Source organism: Argiope bruennichi, chromosome 6 (genome assembly GCF_947563725.1).
Source record: "Argiope bruennichi chromosome 6, qqArgBrue1.1, whole genome shotgun sequence".
In the NCBI taxonomy this organism is placed as follows: Eukaryota; Metazoa; Arthropoda; class Arachnida; order Araneae; family Araneidae; genus Argiope; species Argiope bruennichi.
The window spans coordinates 38,987,458-39,004,701 of NC_079156.1; the positions used below are offsets into that span (position 1 = coordinate 38,987,458).

At 31.6% G+C, this 17,244-nt stretch overlaps 1 protein-coding gene across 1 annotated transcript in view; it reads left to right on the forward strand.

Moving 5' to 3' along the window:
* The window catches only part of LOC129972330 (inactive dipeptidyl peptidase 10-like), a 475,818-nt gene that overhangs the window by 318,361 nt on the left and 140,213 nt on the right, over positions 1-17,244 (forward strand). The window contains exon 3 of the mRNA XM_056086431.1: positions 5,736-5,834. Coding sequence (XP_055942406.1) covers positions 5,736-5,834 — 99 coding nt within the window. The remainder of the gene's footprint in view (positions 1-5,735; positions 5,835-17,244) is intronic.

Consider the following 17,244-nt stretch of genomic DNA (forward strand, 5'->3'; position numbering starts at 1 on the left):
AATCTTTTCTATTATAAAATTATTATTATGCTAATTATTATATTAATAGGCTATGCTAATTATTTTATGCCAGTATTGTGAGATTAGTTCCTTTATTTTAAATGTTTTCGAAAACTTAATTGCATTTATAGCTTTTCAAAGTAATCTTAAATTCTCTTGTATTTTCTCCTATTCAGCATATCTTAACCTGAGATATACTTTTGTATGAATATACTGAATCCTTGAAATATTTAAATTTTCTGTGCTATATTTTCTCTCTAAATGAAATCAGTGAATGGTTTTTATGACAATTTTCAAGCTAATTTATATATTAACAGCCTTTCATGGATTAATCGCAAAAGATCCTGCTCTGATAGGCTATTTCCTAACTGTTATTCACCAATGGCATGCGATTAGGAATACACAGGCACTTTTATTAAAAAGTATGCGAGACATTTTTGGAGTGACCACTCCAATTGTCTTTAATTAGGTGCAAAATATAGAGTTGTAAGAGAAGGAACAAAAAAGAGAAAATATTTGTAATTTATCAAATGATTACTAAATCTTCAGGCAGGACTATATTGGAAGTCTTTATATTGCACAAAAAATATGAATGGGAAAAATTTTTTAATACACAAAACGTTGAACATATAAAGAAAACTTATTATGAGGAGACAGCGTAAAAATTTTTTTAAATAATAATAATAATAATAATACTATAATAGGAACCCCTCCTCGTTCTCGTGTTTTGGTAGCTACTCGAAACGAGATTGTGAAGACTTGCTTTTGAATAGACATATTCAAATCAACAGTACTAATTCTGACATTAACCGCTTAACTGTTTTGTCCGAGTGTCATGCGTGCATCGATTTATCGAATTTTAATGGTTGTAAGCAAAAAACAAACCATTCATAACGATTAAAATTCAATATTAAAATTACTTCGAATACATAGATAAATCAAGTATTCAATGGATTTCCATTTGAATCAAAATAAGAAAATATTCCTAAAATAGAAGCTGTAATCCTATTAGATAGTAAAGAAAATAAAAGTTAAGGGGTTAAAGGCCCTGATGGTTGTAAAAATGAAATCCTGTTGGATATCCATCATATTGTACGTCGGTATATTTCAATACCAGTCTGATGGAGTGAGGCAATCCATCTTCCTGGAGCCGGAACGAGATCGTCGCCTCCGCTGACAGGACACTTAACGTCTCATCCTGAGCGGACAGAGATCCACGTAGGAATGGGGATAAAAAAACAAGGGATATATGTCCTTTTTTCCGTTGAGCTATGAGCTGAGCCGAAGAAGAAATCTCTGATATCATGTTTCGAGATTTGCTTTCTTTAGTCGAGAGGATGAAAAAGAAAAGGGGTAATTTCCTTTTGCTAAAGTGGGACTTTGGCCTTGATTTTGCAATGAGATTCATATATAATTTTTTTTATTATTATTATTTCTTTGGGAAACTCAGTTGCTTGAGTTGCTCATTGAAATGGAAACTTGGGTTTAATTATTGATTTTTCTTAAATTACTTATTCATAAATTTGATTTTTTTTAAAAAAATAAGCACCCTCTTCCTTGTCACATGGTTTTGCTTAATTTTTTCTAAGTCGAAATTGGAGATATATAACCAAATTAAAATTGGCAGATAGAATATAGCAATTTTCCAGATTGCGAATTTACCTTAAATATACATCAAGTTTTCTAAAATATTATTAATTCCCCTATGCAAAATTTCATTTATCCCATTATATACCGTAAAATGGTTTGGAAAAAAAATGAAATTCAGTTGTAAATCTAGAGAAAGTATTAAAAAAATAAGATAATCATGATAATATAGAAATATGAGTCTATCTTTATTTCAAATCAATTCCTTAATGATCGGTCATTAGAATATTGCTTTTCAAGCATATAAGCTGAAATTAAATCTTTCAAGAACGCTATGATTCGATGCAAAAATTGAATATAATCTGTACATTTCTCAAGTATTCTTTTGATTATTATTTGTATCATTAAAAAAAACATTCCTAGAACCAAAGGTATTATCCATTTAGATATTAAAATAAAAGTGTTAAGAAGTTAACAAATTTTAAGTTTGTGGCAATGATTTTATACATTAAACTGGTTAACTTTAATAAATCAGAAGAAAATATACATTTTACTTGATTTGACTTTATATTACAGGTTATACAAAAGTGAAATTAATATAAGCTAATCTTGTGTATTTATAATTGAATTCAACGATACAGGATGTCTAAATTTTATACCAGATTGTATTTCCTTCAGTTATGAAATAATTTACTAAAGTTATCAAAAATTATTACGATAATAAGTATTATTCTTTAACTTAATGCTAGCATTTTATCATTAATTTCATTATTCTTATTTTTATAGCGCATATTCTAGTAAAGGAGTACTAAATATGTCCTCAAATTGTTTGTTTTGCAGACATTACTCTTCATTACTTCCTTCTGAAAACCATATCTCGATAAACAAACATAGTGTTCGTTTTCGTATTCTGAGACTATCACTTTTCGACGATTCTATCTCATTAAGGGGAGAGACGCGGAAGGACGAGTGCATTTCTGGATTACTTCGTCATTCTTTGACCTTGATTTTCGGCCTATTAGATACTTTTTTGTTCAATTTTTTTTCATGTGTATGTGAGTATGTGGTCATTTCCGACCGCATTATTTTAATTTAGGCTCCGAGTAATCCAAGTTTATTTTATTGTTGAATGTAAACATCCCCTCCTTTCATCTTTTGTCTCACACCTATTTTGACGAATTAAACCCATCCTAACGCATGAGCAAAAGCGCGGAGGGTTTTAGAATCTGTTGTCAAACAATATGCTTCTTTCAACTTTTTTAACTTCTGGCGTTGTTTTTGTTTCTTTTACGTGCATTGTGGGTAAAATAATGACATGATAGTTACGATAAATTAATATTACTGCATTATATTGTTTAGAGTTTTATAATATATTGTTTAATAATGGAGTATAATTTTTAGAATAAATTAGTTTTAAAACTTGAATAGCTAGTGGATTGTTTCATATAAATGTAGCCTTTAAAGTATATTAACTTTTTCACCTTTTAGCCTGTAAAATATGGCGATTACTTCCGCTTTCTCACGCGCAAGATATATAAAAACAAAGTATTATAATTACCTAAAAGAAACATATGACATAAAGATATTTATAAATATTCGGAATGAAACTTTGAGTAAGAAACGAAAATGATTTTCTTAAAGTGGACATTTTAATTTATAATTTTAAGGTATCCGACTACGTTAAAACACTGGTTTTTGACCACATTGGCGAATTTTTCTTTTATTATTATTTCTTGTAGTTCAGGCTTTCCTCTTTCCAAAATAGTATTTTCTAGGAAAAGGAAGGTCTGATCTCTCATCCAGGATAATTTTAAACAATTTTTTAGCTAAAATATTTCTTTAACTTCAATTTTCTTAAACTTTAATTTTTATAAAAAATATCCATCGTTAACATGATATCTTAAAAACTAATAGAGGTATTTACATAAAAATTTCAGCGCGTGTTTTAAATACTGCGGGCAATGAAATGAACCAAAAGTTTTATTGTTGGTGAAATGCTTTTTCATTTATAGGTGTTTTTAGAAAAATTAAGTTGTAAATTTATGAAAAAAATGTATATATACTTACATTTTTACCCATAACTTTTTTGCATCTCAAAATGTTTCTTAGATTTTGGTTCATTTCATTCATCATTATATTCTATAACTTGTGTACAAAGAAAAATAGGATAGCTGCATAACAATTTTGTGTAGAGTATTAACCGTTTAGGTTAAATTTCATTAAAATTTACTACAAATTTTCCTATTTCTCAAAATATATTATATTTCCTAATAATTTTTTGTATATATAGTGTTTATAATTGACAATACATCTAAAAGCCATAAATAGTTTTTAAAAAATCCAATTTTTCAAAAATATTGCTTCGAACGTAGTCGGCTACCTTAAAATGCTATTAAATATTAAATTTCATTTAGATTTGGTAAATACTAAAAATAATAGTAGAATGGTATATGTTTTGAAGCAGGGTATTTCATATCAAGCACACAACATCACTGATAGATAAAATGTTGTAGGTGAAATATGCAAATTTAGTATGAGATCGCATAAACAATTTGAAATCAGATGCAGCTAATCTGCACAAATATTTTACAATACATTAGCTGTGCTCTTTCAAATTGTTGTATGCAATGTGTGATTGGTATATATTGTCACAAAATTTTATACAATCTTAGTTATGCTAGCTATCGTATCAAAATTTTATACAATCTTAGTTATGCTAGCTATCGTATCAAAATTTCGTATATTTTGCTCTCTCTCTCTCTCTGTCTCTCTGTCTCTCTCTCTCTCTCTCTCTGTCTCTGTCTCTGTCTGTCTGTCTGTCTGTTTTATATGTTTTGATATAACAACGATAACAAAAAAAACACATGAATTGTAGTAAATCGTTGAAATTTAAATGAAGTTTTTTAAAGAAAAAATATATTTCTTGATCAATATTTTTTGCTCTTATTAAATTTGTAGAGATTTTTTTTTCTGCAATCTGTTTTTTTTTTTTGTAATTTTTTTTTTATTCATAGTGTGACAAAAATTATATTTTACTTTAAAATTCATATTTGTGATTTTTTTAAGAATTAATGCTTATTGATGACAACAAAATTTTGGGGTATTTTTGGAAACTAATAAAGTATTAATATTGGGCGATTCTGTAGTACATTTTTTTTCTTACAGTTTCTTAAACTGCAATAAGAAAAATTGTTTAATATAAATATTGTTCATTTATATTAAAATGTTTATATAGATTTTTTTTCTTTCATATATGTAATTAGCATTTTTCTTATACCTTCTAATTCGTAATATAAAATGGCCTTAAAGGATATTTTGCATTACATAGTAAAATGTGATTAGATATCAAAAATTTACAAAAAATGTCACATTTAGAATTAGTTCTACAAGATTAATTAAAAACTAATAAATTAGAACAAGTTTAACAATAAAAATAAGAGTACGACTTTAAATTGTGTTTTTACTACAGAATATAGTGCATTTTGAATGAAATATTTCCACTTTTATCTGATTTAATCCTAATTTGTCTGAATAAATAAGAACAGGTTTTATGACTTCAGTTACAAAACGTTTAAGTAACATTTTTATAAATCAAAAACCCAGTTACTGATTCTTTGGTAATTATACGTTTTTTTCATTCTTCATTTTAATTAGATTTGTTTCCTATTTGTAAAGCTAAAACCTCGCTATCGATTTATCATTTACTTCCTGATGTGCTAAAGTGTCGATTAGTTCTGTACAATTGTACAATAGATGGTATTATACCACTGTAATATTTTCAGAACTTAATGATGAAGTAAATAAATTAATATAATTACATATTAATTCTAGATTAGAGGCATCATCTTTATAGTAAAGATAGTGATTTTCAATTTTTTTGTATTCTTAATAAAAAAAAATTTATAAATAAACGGATAAAAAGTAGGAGATAAGTTTTTTAAAATATGTTCGGTACAGATATATAAATACTGCATGATTCATAAGAAAAGGTAATAAAATAATAAGAAAAACTCAATTCTACTACAAAGTAATATTTACTTGACCAGATAAAAAAGCTACCACAAAAAAAATGTACTCTGCTACACAAAAAAAAGCCTTTGTTGTAAACTTATAAAAAAAATTCTAAAACATTTTTTTTTCTTTTTCAGGTCCCGAGGAGCCGCGAGTAAAAAATCCGAGATTTTCTTTAGAAGAAGTGATAACAGGGGAATACGAGCCCCGGCTTTTCAACGGATCTTGGATTTCTGGCAAGTATCTTCTTATTTTCTAGTGACCTTATTTTATATTTTTCTGCTCAGATTAGATTACTTAATGATATACGCAGCATTCTATTTAGACTTTTTTTAAAATGTTCCCAAATATTATTATTGCTTCTTTCTGAAATTTCGCTTTTATATATTTTATATTTTATATAGAATTTCTCAATGATTTTACTTGGCTATATTTTGTCATTCGATTAGTACAACATAGTTAAATATGGCTTGGTTTGGTTTGTGGTTTTGTGTGGTTTATTGACGCAAGAGCCACATTTGGCCATACTGCACCATAGTTAAATATGCCCTTTGTGCCAAAGCATTTAATAATTAAATAAATCGAGGTCCCATACTTCAAATAGTAGAATAAACAAATTTGTTATACATCAACCGGTCTGCTCATTAAACCACGAAAAGACACACACATGTTATTCTTTTTTATTAGCTAATGTGCAATAACTGAAATTGTCCAATGTGTGTATGATACAAGTTCACAAGCTCGATAACTTGTAACGGTGCTTTATTCCAAGAAAAACATGGAACATAAGATTTCAAGAACGCAGTCGAAATGTACGTGAAGAGCAGAACTTGTAGAAACTCACCAAAAAGGCAGACATATAATCGCTAATTTGGAAACAGAAATAGCGTAAACAGTTAAAACTCTCCTCACATATAAACTCCACACAGAGAATTCACTAAATCGCTCTAGATATTTGTTCAGGTTTTCTGGCAGGATATGGAATTCCCCAGAAGAATCTCCAGATTTCGGTTCCTATTGGAAGTAGAGGCAAAATTTTAGCACTTTTTTACATCTTTATTTGTATCTCTAGTTGACCTTCAAGTCAGTGTCATTGGTCAAGTATCAATTCAGCATCCGTTGAGAATACATAGAAATCACTTTTTCCAGTAACATTAAAAGGTAACACTGTTACCGATTCGTTGCAATAGATATATCTAAATGTAAATGTTAACAAATATGTATCCAGTTTATTTTAGCGTTCATATACTTTAACTGTAAATCTTTGATCTAAGCATCAAAGCATTAAAATAATGCTTCATATGTAAAAAAAAAAAGTAACATACATCGAAAATTTTATTCCCCATAAAAGCAAAAAAACCCTTAATGCATGCCAATAAGTTCAACTTTTGAAAAACAGACTTCAAAAACATTTTGCAATGCAAAGAAGGAAATTGCGTTTCCATTAGCCGGGCACTAATTTCGACCGGAACGGTTTTTCAAACGGCTCTTCATTACGGAGTCTCCAAATGGCTTTAGCATACTTTTCAATAAATTTTCCGCTGGGGCATTGCTTTATCTGGAAAATAAGCGCCATTACAAGATACAAATACGTTTATGGACTGTTGTCATTATGTGAGCTCGTTAGAGTAATGACGAGTTGTTATATCTTTCATATCATCGATTACCTTGTTACATTTTTATGTCTTGCTATCATTAGGAACTTAATACGGTACGATAATAAATTTGCAGTCTGTACTTAAACGTAAGAAAGTTGTTATATTATCTGAACTAATAATAAATGTGTGTTAGAGCTCTACAAGTTTCAACGCTTGATTTATTGCTACAAAAATGAAGGTAAATAAATTATATATGATAAAAATAAACATCTGAAAGCAATTATTTTAATTTAATATACGATTTTAACTGATTTGAATTTGTCTTTTTCCTTTCCGCGATAACTCCAGAAGGTATTGCTGATTTATACATCATTTTAAAGTTCAAAATTCTTCTTTTTTAATTATATTAATTTTATTTCATGCAATTTTATTGGAAGCAGGATGATTTTTAAAACATTTCAGCGTGATTTTCAGTAAAAGATTTCTCTACTGAAAATAACATATCTAATTTCATTTATTTAGGTCTTCTAGATTTTTTTTTTAGTTATCGAGTTTCTATACATACATAAGTTTATGCATATAGATGGTCCAGATCTTGACAGGCCTTATTCAAAATTGATTAAAACGTATACTTTGAGCGTTAATTTTGAGATCCTAGTTTCATTTTTCTAAGTTCTTGCGTTCTTTAGTTATTGCGCTCACATACATGCAAAAGTAGAGCTAAAAGGCAATCAATCCTTTGACGGTATGGAGATTGAATTCCCGGGGACCGAACCCGCGACGTTAGGGTCCGTAGCCGCGTAACATAACCACTAGACAAAAGTGATCACCCTCGTCCGGAAGCTGTTAAATGTCTTATGAAGCTACCACCACAGCGGATTTGACTTAAAATTTGATAAAGATCTACACTTCAGATGCTAAATTCCATCCATCTATCTCTTTACGCTTTGTAATTATCATGTTAACTTTTATTACAGAGTGAATTGAGTAGACAGATAAACTTTCTTTCAATCCATTTCATTCAAAATTAGCGTAGATAGCGTAGAAGTTAGCGTAGATAAACCGCGTGTAAATTAAAGTCAAAAATAACACTCGCCAATCTCAACTGGAGACTTTATTCAAGGAACTAAACCTTACATCTGTTTTTTTATCCACAAGGCGAAATGACTCGAATCATCCAGATTTAGAAAGATACAGAAATTATAAGCACATTCAAGAACGAATGAGAAATAACAAAGTAAATCAATCAAAACAATTTTTAGACAGCTTGCCTGCAGTCAGATACGAAATTGCGAACTGTCGCTTTAAGTTCAGAGCATTCCACCACTCAGCCATTCAGTCCGCGCCAAATTAGTACAAGTTTCTTTACAATATTATTGAAATCTATGGATTTGATATAAAGATCACATTCCGAATTTCATATGTCTAGTTCAAAACATTCCTGTTGTTGTTTGTTGTTGTTTTTTCTTATGGCACTTGCCACGGACAAGCCCGCTAAAACGTTCCTAAATTATTGGGTTCACAGTCAGACAGACAACCAACCAACAGACATAATTTCAAAACCGTATATATAATATAAAGGAAGATCTGAACACGGAGATTATAGAAAATCTCAAGCGTGAATTTTTTGGGTGATTCTCTGTGTATTCGTTCTTATTTGAGAAAGTAAAAAAATATCTATGGCATATTGTTGATATTGATTAAGGGACCAGAAAAAAAAAATATACGTGGTTTATTTTTTGTCATTTATTGACAGACAAGAAAACATTTTTGTGACATATTGCTGACATTGGTTAAGAGCCAACAAAAAAAACGCCTCCATGGCACATTGCTGACATTGGTTCAAGATGTATGTCAAGAATATCCCTCGGAGCAGTTGAACTCTATTATATCCAACTTTCTCTATATTGTTACAAAATTTTTCTTCTACAACGAATACCGCCAATCAATTATAATAATGTAACGCATTTAATTGCTATAGTTCAGCAGCTTCCTTGCTGTCTAATCCTCGAAGACCTTTATTTGTCGGCGACTCCGACTCATCTCACACACAACTTTTTACGATACACACGACTTCTCACTATCCACACAACTTCAGAGTGCCCGCCGTCTTTTATAGCTCCGGGAGGCGGGGCTAGAATCTTCAGACCAATCAGGGCGTACCTAGGTGTATCTTAGTTCCTACTGGATGGATCGTGAAGCTTCTCGAACTTTCCAGTGTAATCCATTTAGTCGCCAACCTCGCCAAATTCATCGCCAAGCCGCCAAATGTTCGCCAAATTTGTCGCCAAGCTCCGAGGTTATTGACGCGGCACCCACTCAACATGCACAGGACAGATCGTACAATTGTCTTTCTTACGATGACACTATTCGGGCCGGGTAGCAAAATTACAGATTTGTAACATTTGCGTTGTAGAAGAAAAATTTTGTAACAATATATAAGCATTATCGAGATGTGCATGAAATTTGTAGTTTTATTGTTTATGTAAATAGTGTTTATTGTTTATGAAAACAATTCATGGTAAATACTGTCTAAACAATCCTAAAGATAATTAACGGCAAGAAAATTTTGAAGCACGAATGATAAAAGCTTTGACATGACTTTCTGATGAAACACAAATTCAATATATTTAAACACAAAATACAAAATATATTGTTAATTGATTACAAATAAATATTTATTTTATGATATATCAAAAACCTTTGCAGCAAAATGTTTACCCACTAGCTGCCACGATCCCTGTTTGAGGGTTTTGGAATTTTACGTACACTACTCGGTGCCAAAGTATATTTGATACGCTTTAAATTGTGAATAATTTGATATTCTGTGTAGCAGAAAGGTGTGTCTATTATGTACTTCGTTTTTTTACAACAAGCGAACAAACGCGTCTGTAAATAGAACGTAACAGAATTGTCATACTTCAAGCATTTATTTTTTAGTTGGTTTTTATATGAAATACTGCACATATATATGTAGTTTAAAGATTATAGTAATTATCTGTGGCTTACTGGGTCTTTATTTTTTTAGTGAAATGATTTTATGGATCATTTTATAGCGATATCCTTTTCCATAAATATCAAATATTTTTAAAACAATATATAATTTGAATACAATTATACTGTTACACAACTTTTTGTGTATATTGTTACGAATTTACTTCAAATACCTTCACTACTACTACTAAGTCCGTAAAGTCACCGGGTTCGCTTGTAATGGGTGTATGGTGTGAAAACACAATCAGCAGGGCTCAGTAGAAAACAACATAAACACAAAGACACGGACGATGAATACAAAAACGACAAATATGTATAGCCGAGACGAACACACAGACAGTGCCCACAAGTAGTAATTTAGTAATAACAATGACCTCAGCACACAAAGTGGTCAGACAGAAACCAGCAGGAGAGGGGATCCTCGGAACTTCCCACTACGGTCTCTCCAAACGGCTGAAATTCTCCACTGTTTCCTCGCTTTAGCTGTATCAAACTGACGACTCAATACCACACGACTGGCTACTCCACACGCGATACGACGCTGCCTCCATAATAGACAACAGGACTCGGCTCACAGCTCGGTTCAGCAATAACTTGGGCTGCACACGACGTTGGCACTCCGCCGTTGCTTTTCTATCCTCTCGAAGACTCAATACTTGACATAGATTCCAATTACGATTTACTGCAGCTTGAGACTGCCGTCGATTTATAGTTCCCGGGAGGTGGGCCGAGAACCTTCCGGGCCAATCAGGCGTATCTCAGTTTCTATTGGATGGATCTTTAAAATTCTCGAAATTTCCAGCATTATCTATTTTGTTGTCAAATTTGTCACCAAGCTCTGGGATTACTGGCTCGGCACCCGAGCAGTATCCAATACAGATGATTGTAAATCGGTCTTTCCGGGGATAGAACTAACCATGCTGGGAAGCAGAATTACAGGTTTGTAACAATACATACAAGTGGTTATCAAAATAATGAAAACACCTGTGAATAAAAGTGACATTTTTGGGTAAGCATTAAAATATAATTATAACCACCAGCTTTTTTTATAAATAGCAATGTATATATTCTTGTAGTATGTGTTAGCTTTATTAAAATTCTGTAATTTTTGGATTTTTGTCAAAAGTGTAAAATGTTGGACCTCTCAGATTTTCAAAGAGGCCAAATTGTAGGAGCCCGTCTAGTTGGAGCAAGTGTGACCGAAACATCCCAACTTTTATGCGTTTCTAGAGGTACGGTGTCTAAAGTCAGGGCAGCATACACACAGCGTGGCAAGGCAAGCTCGGCAAAGCAAAATAGTGGGCGGAAAGAGAAGCTCAGTGAAAGAGATCGACGGATATTGAAGCGGATTGTAATGTCTAAAAAGCGAACAACTGCAGCAAAAGTGACCACAGAGCTCAATCCCTATATGAATACTCCAATGTCAGTGATTGCAGTTAGAAGGCACCTTCATAAACAGAACATTTATGGCAGAGCAGCATTTCCCAAGCCACTTCTCACAGATATCAATGGTAAACGTCATCTACAGTGATGTCACATTCACAGTACCTGGTCGATTGATAAGTGGAAGAAAGTGATATGGTCTGACGAATCGTGTCTCCCAGAATTTCACCAAAAATTGTCACAGAGTAATTACAGCATTCACAAACACATGTCGAGACCATGCGTCTATAAATAAATTCGATGATAGATTTATTTCCTCAGCTTTTTGATATATACAATTATGTGGATATAATCATATCTTAAACTTTTTCCATCTAACTCGATTAGTTTTTGAGTTAGATGGAAAAGGAGAGGAAGGACAGATTGTCAGACAGACTTTTCGTTAAAAGATTTCAGCTTAGAATTGGCTGCAGATTTGTAACTTTCGTACAAAAAAAAACACAACGTAACAAATTTTGCTCTTCCAAATGTGTTGCCTTTTTGATCACGTTAACTTGGGGAGGAAACAGTGACTTTAGGGCTAGATGATTCTTGGTTCCAAACCCGATTTCACCAAAGAACCACAAATGTAAACATTAATGTTACTTCTATTCAATAATCCTGCTGTACATTAAGCCCTGTAAGACCAAATGTTCTCCCGCTGGTATTTGTGAGGTTGTTAAGAAAGGCTTGCCGTTTCGGGTACTATCCCCGTCATCTGACCGTGGTACAAAATGTCGAGGTCCATCCACAAATATCTCTCGTTTTGCTTATAAGAGAGAAGTAATATAATAATTCAGGTTTAAAGAATCTACAACATGTGAAATGATCAAAACCAAATTCTTGGCGAATACAAAAGTTTATATTATATGAAAGTAGTGTGTAAAGGAACTAAAACATCAATAGTCACAAAATTTTATTTGTTTATAGTTTTACATGTAATAAAAGTTTACAGTTTTATAGTTTTACAGTTAGAATAGTTATACAGTGTATATAGTTACAGTTTTTATAGTTTTAAAAGTAAAAATTTTTTTTAAATTATTAGTTGCAGAATTCTATTTATTTTAATTTGATATTAAACACAATTTGAACAAAAAAAAGTAAAATAAAAATTCATAGTCACAAAGCTCTAATTATTTCAATAAAGCATTAAATTCTATATCATGAACCGTAAAATTCTATTATAATCCATTATTGCATAAAAAACATTATATAAGAAAGTAAAAAACATTAGTTGCAAAATTTAATTAATATATTCCAATGTTAATTTCTATGTTTACAAGAAAGTTAAAAAAATTGTTAGTCACAGATTTCTATTTATTATAATCTGATATTTCTTTTTTAATCTTTAAGACAAGCGACAGTCTATTTCAACAACTTTTGAAGTATACATCTTTAAATTATGAGACAACATTATAAAATACACAAATTCTATTAAAGTAAATCTATACTGGATAATTAAATACTGAGCATAATTATATATTTATATACATATTATCCCATCCAATGGATACACTTTTGGCCAAACTGCTCAGCATACACGTTAATACCTATATCATATCTTCATATAATTCGCACACATGAGATAGAATATACTTCCAGAATCTCTGAGGGAATACAAGTTTATGAATTTCGCAAGATCCCTTTGCTCATTTTTCACAGCTAGATTTTTTTTTCTGCTTATCTCTTCTCACACAATGGGCCGCTAGATTCCGCTCTTGGCTTATAAAGCTAACTTATGCATATTCCCTCGCTTCAAAGGACGAACTAAGTGCGAACTCCAGAATTTTCAGAACCAGAGATATAGAACTGCTGGAGAAAAAAAAATTACCCAATAATGCAAGTTGGAAGAGTTTTATAGTAGCATTTCTTTGCTGCAACAAAATATTTTCTGGGGATTTTGTCATCCTGAAATATATAAACTAGAATAGAAAATTCCGTTTTATTTTGGTTTTTTATTTTCAACAATACAGAGTTTGTGTTAAGTGCCTTTCCATTTTAATGGCGGAATTCCAAGATGCTCCGTTTTAATTCTTTTATATATTGTATTGGTTATGAGGGATATTTTAAACCAGCCGTCTTTGACGAGCAGCTGTTTCGTCGAAATTAATGATAACTAAAAATGTCAATTAAAATGTGAAATATTTTGTGAATTATTTTTTTTTAATTTCTGATTAAGACAGACATGCAACTCGAACTATATTGTAACTTTACGACAAATGCTATGCGTTTCCATATTTTTTTTCTGTTGTCTATATCAATATGCATCAAATTCTATCACAAAAAAGAGCTGCAGAATTTAAAAATAAGCTAGTATTAATTTTATCCATTGCTTGAAAGATTAAGCTTTAATTGCAAGAAGAACAAAATTCTAATAGCATAACTTATGTTGAAACTTACTCAACTTGGAAGTTTTATCTTCGTATATTAGTCTTCCATAACGCAAAAAAGCAAACTGATATGTAATATGAGCCTTATTGAAAAGGATTTGAGTTTAATTCCAACCAAAACTGATATCATAATAAAGATATTTTAAATTTATATAAAAAATAATAAGATGCGATAAAAATTATTATTTTAATTTTTCGGAAGTAACCTTGGGAAAACACCAAACTTTAGCATAATTTTAATTGAATGAAATTCTAATTAAAATTTTTAAAAAGATAAATGATTCCTAGGTGCACATTTCTATCTTACAAAGTGTGGGAGGGGAGCACGATAACTCAAAATACTTTGAGCTAGACAGTTCACATTTGGTATATACTCTTTTCACTAAATTTACAGATTTCTATCGAATTTTGAGGAACAGGATTCACAGGAAGTCCATCTGTTCGAATATAGGGCCGCGGTGGCCTGGTGGCAAGGTCTCGGGGGGGGGGGGGGTCTGTTGTACGCTAAATCCGTCAAGGCCAAACGTCCTCCCGCTGGTGTGGCGTGGTATGGACAGGGGGTGCCAGCTCAGATGTCATCCTCGTCATCTGATCGCGGTTCAAAATTACCAGGTCCGTCCCAAAATAGCCCTAGTGTTGCTTAAAACGGGGCGTTAATCTAACTAACTCAACTAATTAAACTGTTCGAATATATGTTAACACGGTAACTTTAATATGGAGAAATATTGTTCGGTACATTAGATATATATATTTAACATCTATAGTGTAGAAAGACACCCGTCTTTCACACATTTTGAGAGAAATCCAACAAAGGGTTGACCGTCTGTCGGCCTGTACTTTCAGACACATGTAAATGCGGTAACTCAAAGTGGCAATGGTTTAAATATATCAAATTTGGCGTGAGATTTTCCGTCTACCATTGTAGTCTTGTGCCAAATCTTTATTTCAATCGGTTGAGAAAAACATGTCTGAAACTCAATTCCATTTTCAGATATTATTATAGTCTGTGTATATTCTGTAGGCGGTTCAAGGTCACCTTTTCTACCTCGTTATTGGTTGTCTGGTACCAGTAACGAGGTAGAAAATGTGACCTTGAACTGCCTACAGAAAATACATAAATGTGACCTTGAACTGCCTACAGAAAATACATAGACTATAACCCCATGCCAGGGATCAATCACCAAATAACTCGCCAAGAATGACACAATAGATTCAGTAAAAATGCTAAATTCACGCCAAAGTTAATATTTCGTCACTATTGTGCGCCAATATTAAGCAAGTCGTTCTCTGGCTTGATAAATTTGATAGATATTAAGCCTAACCTAATTAGCGTGGGGAAAAAAACTAAAGCCTTATACATTTTTTGCGGGATTTGGCCTCAGATTTTTGGCAGGAAAGTTAGTTTTTAATTAATAAAAAATTAACTACTCAATTAAACGGAATAAATAGTAGCCTATGTCCTATTCTAGACTATCATCTACCTCTGTGCTAAATTTCATCTAATTCCGTTCACCCGTTCTGACGTGATTGACTAACAAACATCCATCCAAACTTTCACATTTATAATAGTAGTATAGATTATACGAGAAAATTTTGGAGAGACCACTTTCGCTGGTATATTTAATACACACGTACTTTCCAATCGATGAATACGCAACTGGCCAACACTTTTCATCGATATATCCTTAATACTTAAATCGCATCCTCATAAAATGCACGAGTATGAGATAAAAAGTATAAATTTATAAATTTCATTTTTTTTTTCATGTTTTTTATTGCTATCTTTTGATGCATATATTTTCTCACACAATAGACCACAAGACGCCAGTTTCGGCTTATGAAGTTACTGATGCATATCTCTTCGCTTCCGCGGTGAAAGGCTTGGGATGTCAGAACTTGCGAAATATACATATATAAAGCTGCCATAAATAGTTTGTCCCATAATGCAATTGGAATAGTATAGAAAAGTTTTATAATAGTATTTTATTGGAACAAAATATATTTTGGGGCCTTTGACGTCACGAAACGCTGAGGAACATATAAACTCCAGATTAGAAAATTTAATTTTCGCTTTTAAGTTCAACAGCGAGCGAGTTGCGAGCGACTTAAGAATCTTCACTTTGGTTGGGGAATTCCGAGATTTTCCGCTATAAATTCCTTTAGATATTGCATTGGTTACTAGTGAAACTAGAAGCATCGGAATGAACAAAAGCGTATTTTTAATTTGAAAATAAGTAAATGATAATCAATATTCATTTAAACCCAATTTTTACATAGACATATTATTAGTCAGCGTTGGTTCTTTCTAGTTATTCCGATGTTTCCTGTTCCAGTTATCCGATGGTTATTAAATAAACTATCAAAATTTCTTTCTCCTAGATTTTCTCATATACGTACTGGAAATTATACCATTTTGTATTTAACTTCGTAATATGATGAAAACTTATGGCAATAGCCTTCCCGCAATTTCCTCGCATATTCTGTATGATAAGCAATTTTGTATTATTTACCCTATGCCATTGGCAAACAATACTTACAAAAGAACCTTTTAGAGTATGATTATTCGATTTCTTTTGGAGATTAATGATTGGGTTGCGGTTAATACACAAGTATCAGAAATCCAAACAGGAATTTTTTGCATCATTTTTCTTGACCGATTAAGGTCAAAATTTGATACAAAACAACAATTATAATCACAAAGTTACTAAAAAATTTCACATATTTAAGTCTCTGTGTTTAAAAGCTATCGCGTTTAGATGTTAATGAAAGAACGGAACGACAGATGGTCAACCAGTTGACTGATTTGGCTCAAAAGACATAAGGTAAAAATTAAAACAAATAATTGAAAATAAAGAGCGCTTTAAATAAAAAAAAAGAGAGTGTTATGAAAAAAAATTTTGGTTCTTGGTTTTTCGAATTTCGCACTATGCCAAATAAATTAAGAAGTAATTTTTCCCATTTGTTTAGCAAAAAAAAATGATGAATTTATCAAGAAAAAAATGAATATAAAATTAGCGAATAAAAATATTTTGATCATTCATATTTTAAATTGAAGAGTAATATTTGAGTTTAGTTATACTAATGTACCGGTTTTAAAGCAACACTAGGGCTATTTTAGGACGGACATCGTTATTTTGAACATCTGAGCTGGCTACACCTCCTCTCCAAACTTTCACACCACACCAATGGAAGGAGTTTTGGCTCTGACGGATTTAACGTGGACCAGACCCATGTACACGACG